This window comes from Enhydra lutris, unplaced genomic scaffold (genome assembly GCF_002288905.1).
Source record: "Enhydra lutris kenyoni isolate GAN:26980312 unplaced genomic scaffold, ASM228890v2 scaffoldscaffold9, whole genome shotgun sequence".
In the NCBI taxonomy this organism is placed as follows: domain Eukaryota; kingdom Metazoa; phylum Chordata; class Mammalia; order Carnivora; family Mustelidae; genus Enhydra; species Enhydra lutris.
In genome coordinates this window covers 21,057,966-21,084,854 of record NW_019154093.1, presented here as the reverse complement: position 1 = coordinate 21,084,854, position 26,889 = coordinate 21,057,966, and the positions used below count along the sequence as shown (strand labels likewise).

At 38.1% G+C, this 26,889-nt stretch overlaps 1 protein-coding gene across 7 annotated transcripts in view; it reads right to left on the bottom strand.

The window, feature by feature from the left end:
- Positions 1 to 22,136, bottom strand: part of LOC111142973 (oxysterol binding protein like 9) — a 175,697-nt gene extending 153,561 nt beyond the window's left edge. For 5 of the 7 annotated variants that reach the window (XR_002640298.1, XM_022496335.1, XM_022496336.1 and 2 more), the window contains exon 1: positions 22,003 to 22,113. Coding sequence is in view for 5 of the 7 variants with exons in the window: in XM_022496335.1 (XP_022352043.1) it covers positions 22,003 to 22,113 (111 nt within the window). In the remaining 2 variants the exon portion in view is untranslated. Of the gene's footprint in view, positions 1 to 22,002 lie in introns of all 7 variants that reach the window. The other 2 variants (XR_002640297.1, XM_022496334.1) reach the window with 2 other exon arrangements.
- Positions 22,137 to 26,889: the final 4,753 nt, after the last annotated feature.

Sequence of the window (26,889 nt, the reverse complement as noted above, 5' to 3'; positions counted from 1 at the left end):
TTGGCTTTCTCACAGGCATTTCAAACTCAACATTATCTGAAACCAACTTGTGATTTTCTCTCTCAAATCCTATCTTTCATCCATCCAAACCACCCCCCCATTTCTGTCTCCTAAAAATCTCTCACATCCTTCCATTTAACTTCATCTCCACTGTAACCACCCTAATCCAGTCCTCCATAATCCATCCCCTAGGCCACATCACCTTCTAACTCCTCTATATCTACTCCCCCTCTCCTCTAATCCTTTTCCATATAGGAGCCAGAAGAATCTTTTCAAAACAAACTTGAGCAGATCACTACCTTGATTAAAAACAGAACAAGCAAGCAAAAAAATATTTCAAGGCTCTATATTGCTCTTAGGATAAAATCCAAATTTCTTCATTTATCCTCTACAAAGACCCTCTTTGTTCTGGCCCTAGTCGATCTCTGAAGTCCCCATTATCCCTGTACTCCAGCCACACTAACCTTTCATTCCCTGAACCAGCCAAATGCCTTCCTGCTTTAGGCCCTTTACACAGATTGTTCCCATTACCTGAAATGCTTGCACTCATCTATCTTCACTTCATTAAATGCATAATTCCTACTCATCCCTCAATTCCCTAAAAAGAAAAGCTTTACCTGAACCCCTCGACTAGACTACCCACCACTTACATAATATTCTCATATAACACCCTCTTCCTTCATAGTATGGTTGAGAAATAAAATCGCCCTCAGTTCTCAGTGTCACTGTAAAAAGCCCTGGAGTTCTCCAACATTTCTACATCCCCCAAGAATTAGATCTGTTGTTTTCCCCATCTGAAAGGATAATAAAACTTTTTATTTCCCCCAAAAAAGCTAAAAAGTCAAAGCCTGGCGTAGGTCCCTAGGCTAAGCCCCCAACGTGCTAGGAAGAGGGTAGCAAGTCTCTCCCTAGGTATTTACATATAAAGAAGGAAGGAAGGAAGGAAGGGAGGGAGGGAAGAACGGAGGAATGGAGGAAGGGAGGGTGGGAGGAAGATGGACTGGACTGGGGGGCAGAAGAAAGGAAAGACAGGAGGAGGGAAGGATTCGAGAAAAAAGGAGGGAAGGAAGGAAGAAAAGGAGAGAGCAGAAGGCAGGCAGGCAGGCAGGAAGGAAAAGCAAGATGAAAAAGAGAAAAGAAATGAATGAATGAAAGAAAAAGAAAGAAAGAATAAAAAGAGAAGAGGAGAGGGAGAGAAAGAAAGAAAGAAAGAAAGAAAGAAAGAAAGAAAGAAAGAAAGAAAGAAGAGGGAAGCCTCAGAACTGGAAAAGGCCTCTAGACTGTAAAAGCAGAGACCCACAAGGCTATCTGGCTCTGGGAAAGATTTTACTTGCATACCGAGTTAGATACGAAAGTAAGAGGCTGAAGTTAGGATTTATGCTTATTACCTTTTTTTTTTTTTAAGATTTTATTTATTTATTTGTCAGAGAGAGAAGAGAGAGCACAGGCAGGCAGAGTGGTAGCAGAGGCAGAGGGAGAAGCAGGCTCCCTGCCAAGCAAGGAGGCCGATGGCGGACTCGATCCCAGGACTCTGGGATCATGACCTGAGCCGAAGGCAGCCGCTTAACCAACTGAGCCACCCAGGCGTCCCAAGGCTTATTACCTTTCTAAGGTGATCCTTTTCAGGAGGAGAGAGACAGCCACCTCTTCAAAAGCAGAGAAGAATCATTTTTCCTCATCCTTCACCTATAGCTTCTCAGCTGTATGTGTAAAACAGGTGATGTGGTTCTTACAGCACTGCCCTAGGGCTAAGGACTAGGGCAGAAGCAGGCCAACACACTTATGATTATGAACTCTGTCTCTAACCCAGAATTCCTCATGTATGCATTCAGAATAAAATTAATAAAAATGAGTATTTTTAAAACCCACAAAGTATTTAAATAATAATTAATTCTGAAATTAAAGTTCATCATCCCTGTTAGCCTATAAATTTTAAGAGAACAGTCTAATATACAGTTAAAGACTCAAAAATATGTTGAAAAAAAATATTTGTTGAACGGATGGCGGGAAGACTATGTATAAATGCAGACAGCCATTTTCAGTTTCAATAAATAGCGCCTATAGCCTTATATACTATGTCTCAATAGCAAGTAATCCACAGCTTCCATTATTATTTTGGTTATGTTGGCAAGAAAATGAAAATAAAGTTGTTAAGTAAGTTACCTCAGCACAAATTAAATTTCATAGCTTTTTGTCTGTTACTTAGCCTCTTAAGCCTGTCCCAAAGGACTACCTTCTTCATACCTGCTCGACACTTAAAGATATTTATCTTGGCACTGACTGCTGCTCCCAGGAAGTCAAGGAACAGAGCCTAAACTCCACCTGTTCTGCTTAACAGAAGAGGTGGGGGATATAATCACCACATTCATAACCCACCAAGAAATCTAGGCTGGGGGTAAAGCAACCAAAGAAGCTTTTTGCTGGCTGCAGAATAAAGAACCTTGTGGAGATAATTACTAAATTAACGAAACCAAAAGTTTTCCTTTAGCCATGGTAGTAAATTTCTTAAAGAGTCACAAAGGTCTGTCAGAAAGAAGAATTTACACTGACAAAATTAATTGCACTAACTATTACAGAATGTTAACTTTTTTTGGCTCACTTAATGAGAGAGACAAACCGTATCCAAAGAGATACATATCATCTCTCTCACTCCAATTAGCAATAATCGCGCCTCGGATAAACCTCATTGGCTACAATACTGCCACTGCGCAAAGCTTCATCTCTCTCACTCCAAATTCACTGGCAGTTACCACCACCACTGCCCCGACACATACACACTCTCCCAATGATCACTTTAGGGAAAATACATAAAATAATAAAAAATACATATTATATTATTTATATGCTAGTTAAAAGTAAATGGACTTCACTTTAGATATAAACCACATTGTATGATTCTAATCTAAACCATAGTTCATCAGGAAGTTATCAATGAACACACCACTGAACAGTTAAATAGAAAATACTGTAATTTCAACCTCAAGTTGCTTTAAAATACTTTGTGGACTGGTCAATAATCACTGAGGGATGCTACTGAACCTTATTTTTAAATAAACCTTCTGGCCTATCAGCCTGCAGGGGAAAGGAGAAAAGTTTTTCTTTCATCTGAGAATTACAGAATCATACAAAAATTGTTATAGAACATGCGATTTGAAATTGGTTGTGAACTGAATATTAGGAAACACAGAAGCAAAAAACCCCCAAACCAGAGTGGTATGACAGTAAATGACCTGTGTTCTTAAGAGAACAGCACAAAATAATTTATAGAGTGCTCTGCCTGTTCCGTCCATTTCTTAAAACCTTAGGAAAAGGTTATTTTAAGGACACTGAAAATTACTAAGCTGAATGTCAGTCTTAAATCAGCTTAATGTACAATTGCTTCTCACAAAGGAGTTAATGCAATCTTAGCAGGTCCTCTTAATTGTTACACTCTGGATATATTTTATTACTTTATCTGAACTTCAGCTTACAGCATAAAAAACATCTTCTGAAGGGATGGTTACACATGTTTCAAAGTAATTTAAATTAAGAACAGCTCAAAATATTCTCCATTTAGGCTTCTAAGTCTATAGACATATGAAATCTCTCTTTAAAATGTACAAAATAATTTCAATCCTTCAAGCATGTATGTGCTTTTTAATAAACGAAAAGCAAGTACCATTTGTAGGAAAAAAATGACATTACGCATATCCAGAGATAAGTAACTTACATTGTCCTATAGACAGTGCCATTTAATGAAATAACATGAGCTGTAGAGTGAAAAAGATAAGGTTTTGAATTTCAGTCCTGCCAACTTGATAATAGGGTGACCCAGACTAAGTAACAAACTCCCAGAGAAGGGTTGTTATATACTTTCATTGGATCATTGCAAGCACTGAGTTAGTACAAGTAAATCACTTAGCATAACACTTGGCACATAAAAGGCCCAAGATTCATGCCCCTTTCTCCCTTCTACCTTAAATATAGCAGGAAACACACAATCATTTTCTCTGAACCTAAGGTAACCGTTAGACCGTGGTTTTAGGCATGTCTCCTACCATCAGCTCAGTCCCACACAACACACCCACCCACACACACCCCAATCTGCTTTAATAACATGTAGCCACCACAAAAAACAAGTAATAAAACAAATCATAACTTTCTCCTCCTTCATGCTCACACACTTCCTTTGTGGACTCCTTCCCAATCCAGCTCCTATGCTCAGGTACAATTTATCCCATTCTATTCAATTTATGGGTGTTGCTATTGCATTAGTTATTATATTTTTCTTGTCAAACAGTGGGTTTGATTGTTTTTATATTACTATTATTCCCATCCTAGCTTATAGAACCTAACTGATGCCTAGAACCTGGAAGATATTAGATAAATGTCTGCTAAATGAATAGCCCTAACCTGCCTGCGTGGCTCAGTGAATTGAGCGTCTGACTCTTGGTTTCGGCTCAGGTCATGATCTCAGGGTCCTAGGACCCTGGGATCGAGCCCCACCTCTGCCTCTGTGCTCAGTACAAGAGTTTGCTTGAGATTCTTTCCCTCACCTACTCCATCCCCATCTGCTCCTTATCTCCACTCTCTTTCTCTCTCCCCCCAAAATAAATAGAATATTTAAATGAATAGCCCCAAGGGCATCTGGGTGGTTCATTCTGCCTTCTGCTTGGTTGTGATCTTGGGGTCCTGGGATGACTCCCTGCTCAAGGTGGAGTCTCCTGCTCCCTCTCCCTCTCCCCCTTCACTCATGCTCTCGCTCTCCCCCTCTCAAATGAAAAAAAAAATCTTAAAAAAAAAAAAAAAAAAAAAAAAGAACAGCCCAGCCTCCTCTCCCTGGCACCCTACTCATTCAACAAACATAATTCACTCAAAATATGCCCATTCATTCCTGATTTAGGCTATTCAACAATTCTGAGTAAAACAGCAGAAACTTTTTTCCCATTTCTGATACCTTTACATCTCTTTTGAACAAATTTCTTACATTTTAAAATAATACCATAAAACAAAGAGCAATAAAAATCTCCAATAATGTTACGTAAGCACTAAATCAAATAAAACTTGGCACCAAAGTTACCACTTATTTTTATCTTTATTATAACTAGTTAACTGTACCTTCAATAGGACTGTAAGTTTTTAAATATTAGTTCAGCATATTCTACCATACTAAGTACTCAAAAGTATCTTAATGAATTAGCTAACTCACAATGGTATACAGTGCCATCAATCAAAACCTGTTTAATTGGAAATGTAATTGTGGATTAGTAAATCCATCTGCTTCACAAAGCAAATGAGCCTGGAAAAGTTTTGCACAAACATATTCAAAATTCACAGGGGAAGATTAGTTTGCCATTTAAACTAATTCTGCAATCCTTTTATAAAGCAAAGAATGCCTCCCCAAACCTGTTAAAGACACTTACATTCTTATTTGAATGTTAATTTTACTTTGCTTGAAATAAACTATATTTAAAAGATCAAGTAAAAGAGTCTCATCTGATGTGCTCTGATTCTCTCACAGCTTAAAGTGAGGTCTTCTGAACTTTTTAACACCTAGCATCCCATCTCGCCTTCCTTAAAGCACATATTACTTCTATTTTGTATGTAAATAATGTATGTACATGACTCAGTGCTTCTCTTAGAGGGCAGGGCTTCTGATTCATCCTCTGCCCTCCCCCACCCAACACCCCTGCTATACCTTTGGAAAGAATAAACATTTAATACAATGATGGTAGAGTACTTGTGAACATACGTCAAAATGGTCTCTCTCCTTTTAACATAAATGTAAACACTGCCCCAGTATTAAGTCATATATCACGTCATTCCCAACAGCTTATTAGGTTGCCTCAGAGCCAGGGTTGCACCTTGGGCCATGTAATCCTGGAACACAGGTGGTCAATCTGGTAGGCAAAACTAACCCACAAAGATAGAAATCACAAGAGGCTGACTCTAGGGCATGGAAATGGCCAGGAAAGAGACAGGAAGGAATTCTGCAGGATGGCAGCAATGCTTTTGGGATATTTTATATTTTGGGATACTGGTAAAAAGGGTATAAACAAATTTCAAAACTCACCTAACTGTATACCTGAAAACTATGGGGTTTTTTGTTTTTTTACTGAATGTAATCATATCTAAAAAATAAATAAATAAGTAGTACTTCCCAGAATTCCACACAGGTAACACTGCTTACAACAACAATTATAAAACCTAAAATGACAGCAGTTATACCCATTCCTGTTGTCTCCTCTCTATTTGGAGAGCATGAACTCCTTAAACCATCCTGATAGTATTTAACGTACCAGAGAGCCTTCACCAGCTAAGCCTTCACCAGAGAGCCTTCACCAGAGTCTTATGGGCACTCAAGATTAAAATGACATCATGCGGGGCGCCTGGGTGGCTCAGTGGGTTAAGCCGCTGCCTTCGGCTCAGGTCATGATTTCAGGGTCCTGGGATCGAGTCCCGCATCGGGCTCTCTGCTCAGCAGGGAGCCTGCTTCCCTCTCTCTCTCTCTCTCTCTCTCTGCCTGCCTCTCTGTCTACTTGTGATCTCTCTCTCTGTCGAATAAATAAATTTAAAAAAAAAAAAATCTTTAAAATGACATCATGCTACTGGAAATCCACACCAATAAAAACTTGGAGGAGCCACAGGCCCACAATAGTGGAAGAATTTCCCCCCATTCATCCCTCAAGTTATCACAGATAACTCCCTCATCTCCCACCCATCCCCCATTATATGAGTCTTCATGTCCCACAAAAGATTTGGTGTCTATACTACAGATAAAGCCTCAGGGAAGCATACTGAATCAGTACACAAGGGGACAGTAATATTAAGGGTCTAAGATCCTGGGAAGACAGCTGCTTTTCTTTAAAGAAAAGACCTATATCAGAACAGAAATATATACAAGATCATCTTTAAGAGCTGGAACAGCCTGGTGGTCATTATACTAATCATGGCTAATTATACTAAGTATCAGAAAGTTTTAATAGTATCAGAAACTAGAGTAAGATGGCCAGAGCAAGAACCACAAGGCCAGAAGAAAAGTTTTTCTGACCAAAAGATCAGACCTGCTGAGTTCTCGTAATAGGTGTGTCTCTATTACCGAGATACCGTATTATGATATCAGTGTCAGATGCAATTAAGTATCTGTAACACATTATTCCCTCTGGTCTGCTTCTGCTTAGAATCTGGCATTCCATACAGCTTGCTTTCAGAGAGTATGTGCACTACTGCAGAAATGATATACAGTGTACAGAAAGCCTAAGCATGCATACAAGTCTCAACAGTTCTATTTGTTATGAATTAAAAAATTGGAATACTAGTTTATATAATGTAAATACAATGGCCATGAGTTTCTATCACAGTTACTATAAATCTGGTTAATTCCTCCTTCAAAGATTTTCCGAGTCAACAAAAGCTGAGTGTCAAATCAGCAATCCTTCTGAATCCAGCAGTATAAACATCATCCTATAAAGAGACTTGCAGCAGTGCTTCTGAGGCTGTACTCCTGCCTTCCAAATTACCTCTAGCATGTAAACCCTAGGTCACTAAATCACAAATATAGGTCCACATCCCTTACCTGAGACCTTTGTTTCAGATGTTTTGAAATTCACAATTTTAGAAAAATAATATATAGTACATAAACTGTTTCACAGTCTAGGGATCTAGGGTATCAAGCATTTAATTAACTTCACAATCAAACATACTGGCATTTCTACAGTACAGCACATATTTACACCAACTATGGTAAAGGCCATAAACAGCCTCAAGGTTCAAGATAGACTTTACTTCCAAATAAGAATAAAGTTAGTGAAAAAAAAACTTTGGAATTCAGAGATTAAGGGATTTCAAAATTATAGGTAAAGGTTTGTCGGCATGTGTGTGTGTGTGTGTGTGTGTAGATAGATTCCATGTCCAGCATGGAGCCCAATGCAGGGTTGAACTCACAACACCAAGATCAAGTCCTGAGCCAAGATCGAGTCAGACACTTAACCAACTGAGCCACCCAGGCACTCCATGGGCTTTTATTTTGATCTAGTGACCTATTACATTGTAAAGTCTCAGGTCTTTCACTATTTCTTTAAAAAGATAATTTTTTTTATCTTCAAGTCAGAATTTAAAGCCAACAGATCAGCGGAGAGAACCACTTTCACAGCGTTTAACTAAACACAGCTATGAAAATTTACAGTTTTCACATCATTTCTAAAGTTAAATATTAAATACTAAACAGCAGTTTAAATTGTGCAGATTAAAGGATGTTAATATATGGACCCTAATGTAAATTTTCCATTTTTGCTGTGCTTCTCAAATATTTCCAGAATAGTAAAAAATGATTAATGTTATTTCCAAAAAAACGACTGAAAGAAATGATAGAAGCAAGCACGTTAAACTCCAGGTGGTTTGTGTTGTAGATTAGTACTTCTCTGTGCAGTGATAGTCCATTATCTTTCCACTTCACTTCTCTAACAAAAATTGCCCAGGGATGCTTTTCCTTATTTAGAAAAGACTAAGTCAGGGCCCAAAGCAATAAGATTATGAAAAAAACAAAAGTAAAAAGAACACTAAGAAAATTTAAAGATGGGAAATTTTGTACAACACAAAAAATAATTTAGTTAGCATGAACAACAGTCAGAACCACAGTATTTTGAATTCTTAGTCCTAATTCTAAGACTCATCCTCAGCCTCAACTGAGAATGGGGACATGCTCCAAAAGAACAAATTTTTACACAGAAACTGGTAAAAAATGGTTCCCAGGAATTCAAGAGCTATGGCTAAGGGAATTTTTCAACTTCTCAAACTTCTCAAGAAATGTTCAAGTTCTTGAGAAGTTAATCATCTACAATAAACATACTTTACTTTCACATTCAGGGGGGAAAACTTCTTTTAAAAAAGCAATTTAAAAGCCTTCATTCTTTGTCAGGTCTAATTTTACTTCGCGTTTCTTAAAAAGGCAAAGAAAAAAAAAGAAGGAAGAAGAGTGAATATGCAAACACAAAATGATGGGTTAGTCATGCCTAAAGCTTAGTATCTGCTCCTAGGGCTCTTCTCCCCATCCCGTAGGCGCTCAGTGAGATGTAATAGGAAGGATGTTTTGTTTATCATTGGCATTTCAATAGGGATAATCTAAGTCCCTATATTACATCTTAGATGTAAAAAGATTCACTACTTTTTAATGATTAATCAAAGCAGTTAGCATTTTAGAAGGATCTTTTCAAAAAGTTTATTTCCCTGTGATAATGACATGAACTATTATATGTCAACAGACTAGTGATAACTTGGTATCACTGTTTTAAAACATTACTGCTGGGGCAATGGTGCAGTCAGTTAAGCATCTGACTCTTGGTTTCCACCCAGGTTGTAATCTCAGGGTCGGGAGATCCGGAATATGTCAGAGTCTGCTTGAGATTTTCTCTCCCTCTCCTTTTGCCCCTCCTGCTCATGTGAGTGTGTACGCACTGGCGCATGTGCGCTCTCTCTCTCTCTCTCAAATAAATAAGTAAGTAAATCTTTTTAAAAATTATGCTAGTGCAATTCAATATCCTCTAACAGAAAGAACATTCTATTTGGAGTAAGAAAAGTTGATCAGACACACAGAAACTACCATGTGATTTCATAAGTCTCAATTTCTTCATGTGTGCAGGAAATAATATCAACTACTTCATACTAGTGTTAATTCCATATTTACTGAACACTCACTAAATGCCAGCTACTGCTCAGAGGCTAGAAGTAAAATAATGAAGTTTCTGTTCTCATGGAGTTTATATTCCAAAGTAGAGAAACAGACAATAAACAATAAACAAGAAAAACAGCTAACAATAAACACGATTTAAAAAAAAAAAATCATTGTGACAGTGACTGACAAGTGAGGTCTACTTTAGATAGGCTGTTATGGAAAGGATTCTCTAAGCAGTGACATCTGAATGAAGACCTATATAACAAGAAGGAATCAGTCATGCTACAGGCTAGGAGTAATAACAAGGCAGAAAGCTATGCAAAGGCCCTGAGGCAGGAATAAATCTGAGGCACTCTAGGAACAGAAAAAAATCTAGAGTGGACAGAAAGTGGTGAGCAAAGGAAGTAGTACTATAGCAAAATAAATGGAGGCAGATAACCAAGCACATCTAAGTCATAATAAAGAGTTTGGATTTTTTCCTTAAGTCACTAGAGAATTTTAAGCAGGGAAATAACAAGATCTTTCATTTTTCTTTTTGTTTTCTAAGATCACTTGGGCTGCTGATAGAAAATGCATTTTAGAGAGCAAAAATGGAAACAGAACAGTTACGAAGTTTTTTGCAACTGATCAAGTGAGACATGATAGTGGTTTATATACTACCATGGTAGCAAGAAGAGATGTTGAGAGGCTTAATGAGGTGATATATTTGACAATATCAGAAAATACCTAGAACGGTGATTAACATCTAGCAGAGGCTTGTGGCAGATTGTATTTTCCAACAAAGACCTACAATAATAGGACTCATCCCACAAACTCTTCTAAAACTTTGCCACTGACTCATTAAAAAGTGGAACCTTCTACCTGTGGGTGGTCTTCATAAACTGCCTTAAGTAAGTAAACTATTACCCAACTGAGCAGAACTATAATAATGCCGATTATTGTACCTTCTCTTCCAGCACCACAAACAGCACAGGAATCTTAATCTCCCAAAGCCAGATAACTGAGCCCACATTAAGTAAGGATGAAGGAGAAATGGGATTCTTTGTTCATTTTGCTACCTGAAGAAATGCAACACTAAATTATACGGAAAATTCTTAATAAAATGTTATTAAGTTGTAGAATATCATGCAAAAGATGATCTAGTTTTATACAATATACATACATATATATTTAAACATAAACAATTTTTAGGAAAACTATTTTCCAAAACACAGAGGAATTTCAGATGGGACTTTCCTGCTTTCTACTGTATATGCTTTTCAGTACTGTTTCAATTCCTTAAAATTAAGGGTGTCATCTCTTCAAGAACAATAAAACCACTGTTTTAAAGCTTTAAAAAAGCAATCAATGTCACCAAATTATGCAGAGACAGTGCTATTAAAACTAAGTGTGAAAAAGGCAATAGTACCCATTGGATTTAGCAACAAAGCTATCACTGGAGACCTTTGTTAGGATTTTCAGTAAAATCTGGAGGTTAAGACTGCTGCAGAGTAAATGTAAGATGGACGGATACAAACAGTGCAGAAAAGGCTTTCCACAGGTTTAAGGAGAGAGGTCAAGATGGTATTTCCAGGGAGACACAGAATAAGCAGAGACATTTTTTGACTTGGAAGAAATATGACCATGTTAATTTGAATTTAAAAGGTCAGCAGGTCCTAAAATTCATATAGAAATTCAAAGGACCCAAAATAGCCAAAACAATCTTAAAAAAAAAAAAAAAGAAAAAGAAAAAGGATGAAAGACGTATATCCCAATTTCAAAACTGATTACAAAGCTATAATAATTATAACGGTGTGACACTGACATAAGGGGAGACATAAAGATCAATGGAGTAGAATTAAGAGGCTAGAAGTAAACCCTCATGTTTATGGTCAACTGATTTTCAACAAAGGTGCCAAGATAAAAAAAAAATAGTCTTTTCAATATAGGGTGCTAGAATAATTGGATAGCCACACATGAAAGAATAAAAAATAAGGATATAAAATTTAAGAGAAAGAATGTCACCCTTAGCTCACACCATGTACAAAAATTAATTCAAAATGAATCAAAGACCTAAATATAAGAGCTTAACTTAAACTCTTAGAAGAAAGCAGATATAAAACTTTCTGACCTTAGATAAAACAATAGTTTTATGTCACCAAAAGCACAAGCAACAAAAGATAAGGTTAAATTAAACATAATCAAATTTGAAAATTTTGTGCTTCAAAGAACACCATCAAGAAAGTAAAAAGACAGGGTAGCTCATTTTGGTTAGGCAGCTGTCTTGGGCTCTGGTCATGATCTCAAGGGTCCTGGGATCAAGCTCCCTACTTAGTGGGGAGTCTGCTTCTCCCTCTCTCTCTCCCACTAGGCTCATGCTCTCTCACTTTTTTCTCTCAAATAAATAAAATCTTAAAAAGAAAGTAAAAAGACAACCCACAGGAAAAAAAAATTGCAAATTATGTATCTAATAGCAGACTTTTACCTAGGAAAAAAAAAAAAAGTCTTACAACTCAAAAAAGACAAATAACAATTTAAAAATTAGCAAAGGATCTGGGAGCACCTGAGTGGCTCTGCTGATTAAGCAACGGACTCCTGATTTCATGATCTCAGGGTCATGAGACTGAGCCCCACCTCTGGCTCTGTTGCTGGCCTACTTAATACTTAAGATTCTCTCTCTTCCTTCCCCTCTGCCCCCTGCCCCACCCCCCTGCTCTAGCTCACGAGTTCTCTCTCAAAAAATAAAAATAAAAAAATAAAAATTAGCAAAGGACCTGAATAGATATTTCTCTAGAAAAGATACAAATGGCCAATAATCATATGAAAAGGTGCTCAATATCAGCAGCCATCAAGGAAACTAAAATCAAAACCATAGTAACATAGTACTTCATACCCACTTAGGATGGCTATAATCAAAATGACAGATAATAACAGTATTGGCAAGGATGAAGAGAAATTGAAACCCTTATACCTCTGGTGGGAATGTAAAATCATGCTGCTACTTTGGAAAACAGTTTGGCAATTTCTCAAAAAGTTAAACATAGAGTCACCATATATGACCCAGCAATTCCACTCCTATGTATATATAAGAGACATGAAAACATATGTCCACACCAAAACATATGTACACAGATGTTCATAGTAGCATTAGTCATAATACCTAAAAAAAAAGGAAACAACTCAAATGTCTGTTAACTGATAAATGGATAAATATAAATGTATAATACTCATACAACAGAATATTCAGCTGTAAAAACTATTGATATGTGCTATAATATGGATGAATCTTGAAAACATGCTAAATGAAAGAAGCCATATTAAAATTATTTAAAGAACATTTTTATGATTCTACTTACATAAAATGTACAAAATAGGCAAATCTGTAGAGACCAAAAGCAGATTAGTGGTTGCCTAGGTTGGGGTACTGGTAACAATATAATAGAAAGTGTTTCTTTTGTGGGTGATCAAAGTTTTCTAAAATTGTGGAGACAGTTACACAATTCTGTGAACATACTAAAAACCATTTAATTGTATTCTTCAAATAGATGGTATGAATAAAAATAAAAGCAACAAGCAGCCCAAAGATTTCCTAAAATTTTCCTAAAAATTTCCACATGAAATTGTTACAACAAAGACTTTAGGTGTTGTATTGCAAAATAAATATTCTTAAAATAAACAAACCACAAAAGCCCAACATAGAAAGGAATTTTAAGATACATGAGAGAAAGGGAGTAGAGAAAGCAAAAAAAGGAGAAAATCTATAGACTGGGGTCCTTGAAAATTTGTGAACAGATGGAATCCAGAATACCCAAGGATTACCTCTTCCACTCTGATGGGGAAGAATGCAGGCAAGGGTTGGCAGGAAAGTAGGTATACTACTAAGTGTGGGTACAAGACGTTAACAGTCTTCCCACTAAATGTACTCCATTGTCTCTGGGAAGCACGGCACCTTCTCTGAATGATAGAGGAAAGAGAGGGGTTGAGAGAATGTAGAGACAGCTGTTAAAAGGACAAAGCAAATATTCACCCAATATTTTATCTATCCATCTGTGTTTTAGTAGTAATGCTAAAATAAAACACAACAAATGAAATAGACAATCTTAGCATGAAGGCCTAATGTAAACATAATGCCAGGAAACAGAAAACGGAGTTTCATAATAATCTTAATATTATCAGGTGAATGGGAAAAAATTAATTATGAATACCTCAAAACACTTCCTCTGAATATAATTCCATTTGTATGACTCCATGTACCTTATAAATGTAACGTTTGCAATAAAATTAAAAAAAACGTAAAGTCCCTTTTTTAAGGAACTCGTCTAAGAGAATCCTTCATGATAAAATGAGAAGGAAAATAAGTGACTGGGCTAGCCATTTGTTTGTCTTCCTCTATAAGCAATAAAAGGAATAAATCCTTAATCTAAATCACTTGTGCACTGTCCTGGCTTTGATTGGAATTAGTTAAGTATTTGAAAATATGATCCTATGACAATTACCACATATAGGAGTGGCATATTTAAGAACAATCTATCTTCCATCCTTCCACAAATTATTATCATCAACAAAACTGCTTGCAACAGAAGCAAGAGCTGACTGCTTGTCTGATACAACACTCTAAGCAAAAGATCCCACACAATTCTACAGGCTCTGGATAGTTAAACAAAAGCCACTGCTGTTGATATAAGCTCAATCATGTTTTATATAAACCATGGAACGTACATATTAGTTGTTAGCATATTCTGCAAAACTTACAAGGCTGTGTAAAACGCAATTCCAAACAGCCTTCTGAATCTCATCTCTAAACCAAGTTTTAAGGGCCTTGGACATTCCATTCACTACAAGAACAATGCACCACACTGTAGGACTTGAACATCATCATAATGCTCAGTACTGCCACTGAGGAGTTTACAAACTTGTAAGGATAAAGAATGTACTGTAGATATGGCTAGTTAATGTTAACAAATATAAAATGATTAAAAGCCCAAAAAATTATATAAGCAAGTTTCAAGGGTACTGAAATGGAAAAATCAAGGCTGACTAGAGTATTTAAGAAAGCAAACAATACAAGATTTCCATATTCTTCTTCCCACTGATAGTCCTTACCATTTTAGAAGCTTCCTTTGTTTTCTTTTCAGCATATTTAGATTAGATACAATTTTTCTTTTGTTTCTTTTACAATTTGAAACAACTTATTAGCTTTGGACTTCTAATATATACCATATAAGCCTAATGAAAACTGTCAGAAACAGTTTATTCAGAAAAGTATAAATTCACTTTAACTGTTTGATAGGAGTGGCACTGGTATCTTTCTAGGAGAATATGAAACTACCTCTTTTACATCTTTGTAAGAAAAATACATATACTTAAGCTCTTCAAAATTTTTGATCATCTTCCAAACATTGCTAAGGACTGCCAAATAACACTTAACTGTGTTTCAACTACCAGTGGTTCTTTTTTTTTTTTTTTTTTTTGGTATTTATTTATTTATTTATTTATTTGATAGGAAAAAGAGAGTGAGTCCAAAAGCAAGGGGCAGGGAAGGAGAAGCTGACTCACTGCTGAGCAGGGAGCCCAAAGCAGGGCCTGATCACCAGCACCCTGGGATCATGACCTGAGCTGAAGGCAGACACTTAACAGACTGAGCCACCCAGGGTGGCCCCCAACCATCAGTAATTCCGAAATGTAAAATCTCTCCCAGGTAGCATGTAATAGGTAAGAATATATGACTTTTCAAATGATTCTTTTTACAAAAAATACTTTGAGTGGCGCCTGTTTCTAACTTTCTCTCTAAAATGTTACAAAAACAATATAAATAGAGTTAAACATTTTGGGATAATGATGAAGTAAATCAAATGTTATAATCTCAACTAGTTCCTCAAACAACCTAATAACCTTTAATGTGTCCCTAGCCATTCCATTTTTCCAGGTACAAAGGCCATTCATCTAAATCTTTTATTATACTCCTTAAGTCCTAACTCTACCCTTATTTTTAACATGGATCTTGATTCCTGTTCTACATTTAAGCAAAATCCTACTGTAGAAGGCCTACCCCTTAATTCCATATCCCTCTCTGCCTCTTTCACAATAAAACATCTCGAGCAATCTACATTCACTTTTTCTACTTCTTACACCTTACTCTTTAAACCAGTCCAATCTGCCTTTCCTCCACACCAACCACCTGAAAGAAACTGATCTCACTAAGGGCATCAATGATCTCCAAACTGATCAATCCAGTAGATTTTTTAGTCTTCACCTATTCAGTCTTCTCAACAGTACTCAGGCCAACTCACTATTCCCACCTTGACTGCCACATTCTTCTGGTTTTTCTCATATCTCTGGCTGTCCCTTGTCACTCTCCTGTGCAGCTTTCTTCTCTGCCAATCCCTTGAATATGACTGTGGTTTAAAAATCTGTCCACAAATTCGTTGACACTCCTCTCAAAAGGTAGGGCATAATTCCCCTTCCAATGCCTCAAATTCCTAATCCCATGAGCATGAGCTAAACTGTATGATGCATTTCTAATGAACAGAATAAGGCAGAAGTGATGTTCTCAGACTAAGTCATAAAAGGCACCATAGTGACCTCCTCACTTTCACTTTGATCACTCCCTCTGGGTGAAGCTATAAAGCCGATCAGAATGACACTAATTTAGCCCAATGGAGAGGCTGGCTGGTGAGGAACTGAGGCCACGTTCCAACAGCCAGCAAGGAACTTAGGCCTTGTGCCAAATGCTGGGTGAGTCAGTCATCCTGGAAGCTGATCCTTCAATTCCAGTCACGCCTTTCACAGGACTGCAACCCTAGCCAATGTCTTGACTACAACTTCTTGAGACCCTGAGCCAGAACCACCCAGCTAAGTCACTCCCAAAGTTCTGAGCCACAGAAACTATGATAATGTTTGTTGTTTTAAATTGCTAAGTATGGGGGTAATTGACTACAAAGCATGTACTAATCCAATGATGTTTCTCAGCATCCTAATTATTCTCTCAATTCTCCATATATAAAGCTAATATATATCTGTAACCAGACTTTTTTCCTCAATTCTAAACTATAGAACATCTTTTTATCAATTTCAACATGCCCCCAAAGCAACCTCTTCCCCAATCTGTTCCTCCTCTCTTCCCTATCATGATTCACCCATATGAAACAAAAAACCTCCGTTTCATTAGACAACTTCTCTCCTTATACTCATATCCAAATACTAAGTCCTAAAAATATGACCTGATTATTTCTCTGCAATGACAGTCTTCTTTAAAGAATACCTGTACCTCCTGATCAATTTTAAAATCATAGAGACAACCAGACATCATGTACCACTTGAGGAAATGTTTCACCTATGAAGAATTCTTGCCCAGAAGAAAAAAAAAATTATCTGATTAAGTTTCTAGCTCGACTTATCCATTTATACAGTTCCTATATTGTACGAAATACAGACAACAAAGGAACATATTTAAACACACCACAAGAACACTGCCAGTAAAATCCAGAATGTGGAAAATTCTACAGAATAAATGATCTGGTTTCTTCAACCAGGAAAAAAGAAAGAAATGGAACTGGAATTCTGACTCAGACCAACTGGTGAGGGAGAGATGTTTGAGACAATCAAGGAAATCGAACAATGACATTTCATATTAGTAAATTATTATTAGTAATACTTAGTTGTAATAATGATATTATGGTAACTTTTTTTTTTTAAAAAGATCTTAACTTTTAGTAATACATCTGAAATATTCACAAATGAAAGGATACAGTATCTGGGATCTACTTTAAAATGAACCAGTGGGGAAGGAAGGAGCTGGTGGAAGTAGTAACAAAACTAGATTGGCTACATGTTGATAACTAACTGTACAAACTGGATGACAGGAATTCATTTTACTATCCTCTTTTATGTATGTTTGAAATTTTATGTAATAAAAATTTTTCTAGGGGCGCCTGGGTGGCTCAGTGGGTTTAAAGCCTCTGCCCTCCACTCAGGTCATGATCCTGGGATCGAGCCCCACATTGGGCTCTCTGCTCAGCGGGGAGCCTGCTTCCTCCCCTCTCTCTGCCTGCCTTTCTGCCTACTTGTGATCTCTGCCAAATCAAAAAAAGAATTTTTTTTTCTATAATAAAAAGTACTTACAACACTTAATGATTTCCACTGCCCTGGGGGGTAAAGTTCAAATTCCTTAGCACAGTTTACCAAGAAAGCCTTTCATTATCTGGCCCCTACCTACCTCTTCAGCTCATCTCTTGTCCATCTCATGGACCAAACTTCAGAGCTATCTAATTCCTTACTCTTGGCTCCTTTGAAAACATTTATTCCCACTATCTCAAGCAGTTATCTCTCTTTCTGCTCACACAGCTAACTTCTATTTATCACAGGTCACAACAAACCTGTTTCTTCTAGGAAACTTTCCATGACCTTCCAAGACTGAATCAAGTTACTTACCTACACAACCCCAAGCATCCTATGCTTCCCTGATCACAGCTCTTACTTGCTGTATCCCCCAGCAGACTCCAGCAGTCATGAAAGCATAGATTATTTCCATTTTATCTGCCATTTTAATGCCTCCTTTGGGCATTGCACCTGGCACACAGTAGGTTCTTAATAAACATTTGATAAATTTAGAAAAGGCATGACCTTCACTAATTTTCTAACCTTCCAACTCCCCATAGAGAACTCCCTCCATTTTCCTTCCTTTCTCACCTTCCTTTGTGATAATGATTCACATAAATGGTTGGCTGTTCACAGTGTTCCAAATTTATACCTTAGCCCTCCCTAGGTATCTTATCTAATAAACTCATTACTTATATACTATAAACTAACATTTATAGGCCTGATCTTCATTTCCAGGCCTGACCTATGGCTCCAAATGCCTTCCGGACTCCCACTATCTCCCATATACAGTTTTACACCAGAGCTGCTCGGAAATCCTCAGTATCTTCTTAACGCGCCTTTGTGTTCTCAAGTTTCCCATTTTGTGCATATTTCCCATTGCCTAAAATGCCCTTCTTCTCTTCTCCCTTTATCCTATAAATCTCAGCTCAAATGTCTCCCTCCCCTTTTCCAGGCAATGTTCCCACAGCACTCTATTCTTATTTCTACTGTAGTATTTATCATATTGTTTTGAAATTTATCATACTGTTCTGAAATCATGTTTAGGTGTCTGCTGCTAGACTGTGAGTTCCTAGGTAGAAGGGACTCTCTTTCCTTCATTCTGTACCACCACCATATATAATACGCCTGTTATAAAGTCAGCCCCAAATAAATGCTTGCTAAATGAACTACACTGTACTGTTTCTAATAATTAAGAGACTGAACTGGAGCTGAAAAGACTGTCTAAATAATACTTTCCTAAAACAGACAATCAGTTTCTCTCTTCTTGTATTGGGCAGAACAATACTATATGAAGCTCTTTTTCAAAAACTGGAAATTCAGAGTATGAAAATTAAAGAAAGATAAAGTAAAAAGACCATTCATTCCCAGAGAACAGGTCTAGGTCTGGGCCCAGGCCCAGAGAAAAAGATCCAGGCTGAGATGATGTTTAGGCGAATCTATTCAGTTCATGGCACTCCCAGTGATTCTAACCTAACTCCTGATATTATCCCAATATCAAATCTCAGTACAGGGGCGCCAGGGTGGCTCAGTGGATTAAGCCGCTACCTTCGGCTCAGGTCATGATCTCAGGGTCCTGGGATTGAGTCCCGCATTGGGCTCTCTGCTCAGCAGGGAGCCTGCTTCCCTCTCTCTCTCTCTCTCTGCCTGCCTCTCCGTCTACTTGTGATCTCTCTCTGTCAAATAAATAAATCTTAAAAAAAAAAAAAAATCTCAGTACAGGCAAACTCTAAAGCAAGGCCAATCTACTTTAGTTCAGGGTTTTCATGGCCACCCTGGAATAGATCTCCGACCACAGAGTCACACCAGAGCCTAATGATTTTGGAAACAAGGTACAGAGTGATTGCTATTTATTACTCTGCTAAAACGCTAATGTAATTAATTCAGATACTTTTTCTGGAAGATGTAGCTCCAAGTTATTAGACCCACGCAAATCACTAAGCTGTACCTTCTAAGCCTTCTGAATCGTAATGTACTAAAACACTGTCCAAGTGTACGGAAGTCCTAGCCAATGTTCAATGTGTCTCTTCCTTTAAGCGAATACCTATCTTCTTCTCATCTTTGTGGGACCTCCTCTAATTTGGGATTAGATGTCATTTTATTTTCATAAGATCATTTTACTTTGTAATACTTCCTTGCTGTTTCTCTACAAGCAAATGCTTTAATACCAAAGAACCAGAAAAGGGGGGAGGGGGAGACTTCTAAATAGCCATTAGTGAGAAATATGATATCTCCTTAAGCTGACAAGGATGATGTTTTAGAGAGTCTGGTCTCAGAAGACAGAAATTAGGTATTGGGGGAAGGGTGGGAGAAGTATACGGAAAACCTGTATTTAGTTAATAAGGCAAGGAGCGATTATCAAGGTATTCAAAAACTAAAAGGGCAAGGAGGCAGAAAAAGGATACACTAAAGGGCAAAAAAAAAAAAAAGAACAAAACAGGAAAAAGGAAGATTCTGTCTGGGCTAGGAGCTCCTAAGAACCCTAGCTTGGGGCTTCTCCAGTATGGCCTTAGATTTAGACCAATACAAATTTGGGATTTGTAGAATTAACTTAATTCCATAGTGCCACTTATTGAAATTACTCCACCCTGAATAGGCTGGAAAGGGTCCATGGGAATTTCGGATTATCATGTCTACTAAAACCCAACAGTACTCTTCATCTGTCTGAGCCATGGGATTTCATAATTCCAGAGTTTTCAGAATGTAATGTTCAGCTGCATCTCTTTCAAGGCTACCTAAAGATAATCTTGAACAATAGGTTTAAATCGCATTCAAGTTTGGTCTTTTTCTCCCTTCAAAAATTATGTAGAGAAAGGACGTTGATAGTTAAAGATGTTGAAAGTTGTATTTTTTTACTCCTGCAGACTAGCCTTTAGTAACTCACAGCTTGCACTTTTCTCCTCCCTGCAGATAAGTGCAGTGAAAACAGAAAGCCAGGAATCTGGAATCCTCATTACACCACTTACTGCTAGCTTTGTGATCTTGAGCAAATAATTTAAAAGCCTGCAGCCTCAGGTTCCAAACTGTAAAATGAGGATAACAAATACCTATCTTGCGTTAAGTTATTGTGAGTGAAATGAATTAAGGGAACCACTAAACCAGAATACAAACTCCAGAGAAAACGAACGGTGAATATCTTAATCTCTGTTGATTCTTGCTCACACGCACACATATGTGCACACACAACCCCACACACACCTAGCCCAAATGTTAATAATATAATAATAATAATAATTAACATATAGTGGGAGTTCAATAAATATTTTTCAAATGAATGAAAATACTAGTGCCCCCACCTCTCTCATCAACATTAACCCAAAAGTGATGATTTTCTTCTTCTATAATTTTCTGAAGCCTTCAAGAAATTCTATTTTGTCCTTTTAAGCCGTTTCTTCCCTTTCGTTGGATATTATTAACTATACACTATTCAGAGACCGTAACTTTGTAAGTAATTTCTCTAATACCGCCCACGTATTTCTAATGCGGTAGGTGTGGAACGGATAGTCAGAACATAAGATTCATGGCAGTTCGTGCACTTGCTTGCGGCCACTGGTTCGCGTTTAACTACAGCAAGGCCCTAAACTCAGCACTCCCCAAAATGCAACTTTCAGAAGACGCCTCATATCCATTTCTGTCTTCGCCAGCAAAAGCCGCCTGGGTGGGAAACCCTTGGCTTCCAAAGTTAAGGCATCAGTTACGCTCGCCTCTCACAGAAGAGGAGTGCGTCCCATGAAAGAAACACTCAGTTTGGGCAGACAGGAGGGATTTTGGACTTGTTCGTGCAGCTAGTCACCTTAGGACCTGGTCAAGCTTGTGTGAACACCGCTCGGAGAAAACAGCGCTCTTTAACCCCTGGAGAGAAGCTAAGGGGCGCGGCCGTCTACAGGGTCTGGTGGGCCAACGTCAAGTTCACGATAAAGTGGGGGAGACCACACGGACTGTGTAACCTGACCTTTTAAATCATGGCTAGGACCACCCTCACCCGCCTACACCCCCGCTGGATCCCACCACAGCTGAATACCTGACCCTAAAAAAGGAACGCGGCTCGCCCCTAACCCATAAATCAGACAACCACTACCTGCTTATTGGCTGCGCCAGCATCTCCTTCACCCTCATTGGCTATCCGGGACGTAAAACCTCCCCTCACGAGGGAACCCTCCGGTACGGCGGCTCCCCCAGTTTAGCAACCTCTACCCCGCTACCAAAAAGCCCGCCCCCCCCCACCCCAGAGATAGCGACCTCCGAGGCGCTCGGAGCTTTGCCCCACAAGGTCTCACCGTGTAATAGGAAAGCAGCCCTGCATTGTAGTCCAGCACAAACCAACGGTACTGCCAGCCCTTCATCACGTTAGTCCATTTACTCAGCGGCCCTTCCATGATAGACGCCATCTTGGGAGCCGCCAATGACAACAAACGGCCTGACGTCACTCGCCTATAAGGCATTCACCATGTGGGGGCGGGGCCGCCGCGGGTAGAGGCGGGACCAGGCGGGGCCGGGGCGGGGCCAGCTGTGTTGCTCCTGGTAAACTCTCCCTCCCATGCCCACAGCTATCAACCTCAAACAAGCTTTCTTGGGGCGTCTATTGTGCGTCTATTGTGTGCAGAACTGGGTGCCAGGGATGTGAGGAATGCAAGCATGAATACCGTTAAGATTATTTATTAACATAAGTAATTTTATTATGCATGATGATACCTTATAAGTCCCAAAGATTTCACATCTGATATTCATTTATGCATTCATTTCACAAATCCATTCATTTAAGAAATACTTGCTATTTTGTGTTAGATACTCTTGGGCTTTGGGGATTCAGCAGAGACTTCATGGGGGTGGAGGGGAACAAGCAATAAAATAGTAAATTATGTAGTATATTAAACACTGGTAAGTGCTGTGGAAAAAAATTAAGCAAGGAAAGAGGCAGAAAGTGGGAGATGCAATTTTAAATTCCCAAATAGAAAAGGCTTGAAGAAGGTAACTTTTGAGCAAAGACCTAAACAAAATGAAGGAGAGAACCTAGGAGAAGACTTCCAAGGGAAGGAATAAAAAGTGCAAACACCTTTAGCCTGGCATATTGAAATATCAGCAAGTTCAGTGTGAGTGGATGTCATGAGCACACTATGAAGTGCATACACAGGCTGTGTCTTTTCACAAAGTCAGCTTTATTCAATCATAAAGCAAAGTTAATCACAATTATAAAGCAGGTCCAGGATTCCAAATTCAGTGACATTTCACCATGTGATTAAACTTGGCTTCTTAGCACATAGAGCAGGACAAAAGATAAACCATACAACAAACAGGATTACGGAAAGGTGTAGGAAGTTAAGGAACAAACACAAAGTCAGTCTGTGGGTGCACAGTTGAGATAAGGCCTCAGTCTGATCCAGGTCAGCTTTCAGCACTTACTGTTTATTAGGTTCATGTCCTGAAGGATCTCAGTTCTGTTCAGAGATCAAACTGACCAAGACTTTGGTGGCAGTTGCCTTTTTTAAGTGGTCACACATAGAGAGGTCATGTCTGAAGAGTCTGTTTGCTGCAAAAATCCTCCCCTTTTTGAAGGTATTTAATTGGTCTTGGGACCCTGCAGGTGTCTTCTGGTTCTGCTTGTTACCAGTTCTGGGCTATCAGATGATGCTGGTCCCAGAGATCTCTCCCAGGTCCTGTACCTTTAACTACTTGTGTCATTGCTTGACACAGGCTCCTGCTTAACAGGAATGACTCCATTTTGCTTTCTATGGTGCAACAGTGAGCTAGAGAGAAAGTTGTAGGAGACAAGGTCAAAGAAGTAAGGGTAGGGGCGCCTGGGTGGTTCAGTGGGTTAAGGCCTCTGCCTTCTGCTCAGGTCCTGGGATTGAACCCTGCGTCCAGCTCTCTGCTCGGCAGAGAGCCTGCTTCCCCCTCCCCCCTGCCTGTCTCTCTGCCTACTTGTGATCTCTGTCTGTCAAATAAATAAATAAAATTTTTAAAAATTAAAAAAAAAGAAGTAGGGGTAGCTCACTGAGAGCCTATAAGGACAATAAAAAGAATGTCATGTTATATTAGGCACTGTTCAAGGTCCTGGAAATGCAACAGTGAAGGTTCCAGAAAGGTTCCTTCCTTTCTAAAAGCTTAAATTTGGTGATGAAAAGCAAACACTAACTAAAAAAGTAAATAAGAAAAATATCTAATACTGATTTAAAACAAAAACAAAACCTTGCAGAAAATTTAAGTAAGGTGATATAATAGGAAGTCAGTGAGTGGCTACTTTATATTGGGGATGGTGGATCCAGAAATGGCATTTAGATTAAGATGTGAAGGATAAGAAAGAGCCAGCCAAGAAAATATGAAGGAAAGAACTAAAAGGGGAGCTGAGAAATGGGGCATTAGCTAGAAGTGAAGGTGAGATCAAGAGGTTTTCTTTGTCTTTTATTTATTTTTTGAACTTAAAAAGTATTTTTATTCAGGTCTGTGTTGTAAATCCCTTCTCTTTGCTGATAACACAAATGCTAGGAAAAAGAATATCACTGAGGGAACTAAACAAAGAACCTATTTACTAGCTAATCAAATTAGGTGCAAACCTAAAGTAAGATTAAATTGATATGTTTAATCTTATCATTATATTTTTGGGCACCTGGGTGGCTCAGAGGTAAGCATCTGCCTTCCACTCAGGTCATGATCCCAGGGTCCTGGGATTGAGTCCCGCCTTGGGCTCCCTGCTCAGCCTGGGGTCTGCTTCTCCCTTTCCCACTCCCCCTGCTTGTGTTCCCTCTCTCACTGTCTCTCTCTCTGTGTCAAATAAACAAAATCTTTTTTTTTTAACTTATCATTATCTTTTTTCCCAGTTTTTTGAGATATAATTGACATATAACATTGGATAAGTTTAAGGTGTACAACATAATTATATATGTAAATATAAATTATTATATACATAACTAGATATATATAACAAAATGATTACCACACCATGTTTTGTTAATATCCTCACCTCACCACACAATTTTTTTCGTGTGATGAGAACTTTAAAGATCCATTCTCTTAGTAACTTTTAAGTATACAATATAGTATTGTTAACTACAGTTACCTTATAGTACATTATATCCCCAGAACTTATTTACCTTATAACTAGAAGTTTTAACTTTTGATTGCCTTTTAATTTGACATAGTCTTACTTTTTGCTTTTTGCTTTTGTTTCATATCCAAAAAAATCATTGCCAAGACTAATGTCAGGAAGCTTTTTCCCTGTTTTCTTCTAGGAGTTTTATGGTTTCAGGTCTTACAATGAAATTTTTAATTCATTTTGAGTTAATTTTTGTGAGGGGTCTAATTTCATTATTTTTCATTATTTTGCATATGAATATCCAATTTTCCCAGCAGCATTTATTGAAAAGACTATCTTCTCTCCAGTAAGTATTCTAGGTTCTTACGTCAAATAGTAGTTAACTGTCCAACATGAATGGAGGGTACAATGCTAAGTGAAATAAGGCAGTCAGAGAAACACAAATACCATATGACTTCACTGACATGTGGAATTTAAGAAACAAAACAAACAAACAAAGAAAAAAAGGGACAATAGTAACAACAAAACCAGACTCAAATACAGAAAACAAACTAGTGGTTGCCAAAGGGGAAATGGGTGGAAGGAAGGGTGAAATAAATATAGGGAATTAAGAGTACACTTATATTGACGAGCACGGAAAATTGTATAGAATTGTTGCATCATTATATTGTCCACCTGAACCTAATATAACACTATATATTAATTATACTTCAATAAAAATAAAATAAAAGGGCAACTCTGATGGACATTCTCCAGATTAAAAAATATAAAAATATAAAAAATACCTGAGATATGGTTGGGCCTTCATAAATGTTAATTTTAAGAATATTCTCTTCTCCCCCTGCAAAGAACTTTTGATCTAGCTCAGTTCAGCAATTCAATGTATTAAAATTGTATAGAGCAGTGGCACCTGGGTGGCTCAGTCATTAAGCGTCTGCCTTCAGCTCCGCTCGCGATCCCGGGGTCCTGGGATTGAGCCCCACATTTGACTCCCTGCTCAGTAGGAAGCCTGCTTCTCCCACTCCCACGCCCCCTGCTTATGTTCCCTCTCTCCCTGTCTCTCTCTCTCTCTCTTTCTCTGTCAAATAAATTAAATCTTTAAAAAATTTTTAAAAATATATTGTCTAGAGTGAAAGACACTGATATATGGATATGTGGATGAAGTCCCTCCCCTCAGAAAGTTTCTAGTCCGGTGGGAAGGATGAGTCATACACACAAAAGTCAGAGGAAAATAAAAGTCATCAAAGAAATACAAAGAAAATGCAATTGGAAGTCATAAAAAGGAGAAACCTGGTCAGGGAATTGAAAATGATGGTCAGGCAGCAAAGGTGTTTATTAGCAAAAGGCCACTCTCATAATTACTGAAAACATATCATGTGTTTCCTCCAGTCAAGAGTCTGACTACTGGCAATTCAAGAATTTGAGTTCTTCATACTATTCATCGCAAACCACAATTTTTTTAAAGATTTTATTTATTTATTCGACAGAAAGAGAGAGTACAAGAAGGGGGAGTGGGAGGCAGAGGGAGAGGGAGAAGCAGTCTTGATGTGGGGCTCGATGTGGGGCTCGATCTGAAGACCCTGAGATCACGACTTTGCAGATGCTTAACTGACTGAGCCACCCAGGCACCCCATAATTTGTCTTAAAAGAAGTCCATGGATCTCAATGTGCATGAGGAATATTTTCTTTATTATCCTTATTTATATGACTTTTCAATATTTTCCATAAGAGAAAAAAGGAATAGAAAGAACTTGACCCTAGAATTAAAGAGCTGAGGATGAGATGTCCTAGTCCTGCCATTTTGGTAATGGCTTGGGTAAGCCTTTGTAAGACTTAAATTCCTCTTCTGTAATCACAAAAGTAATCATCTCCATCTAATTTAAGGAGCAAATGAGAATATATATGAAGGGGACAGAAGCCAATAAAAGTTACCTTCCTTCCTTTTCTTGGGAGAGCCTCTTTCCTATAGGTTACAATTCAACAAGATTTGTTGAGAACATGGCACCTCTTTGACACATTCAAGAAAGCTAAAGATGAAGAAACAGTTTCTATCCAGTAGCTAACCTGGAGCATAAAACATGCATGCAACTGAGTGTAATACAAAGCTGTTCTCTTCTTGGATATATTTTTTCTC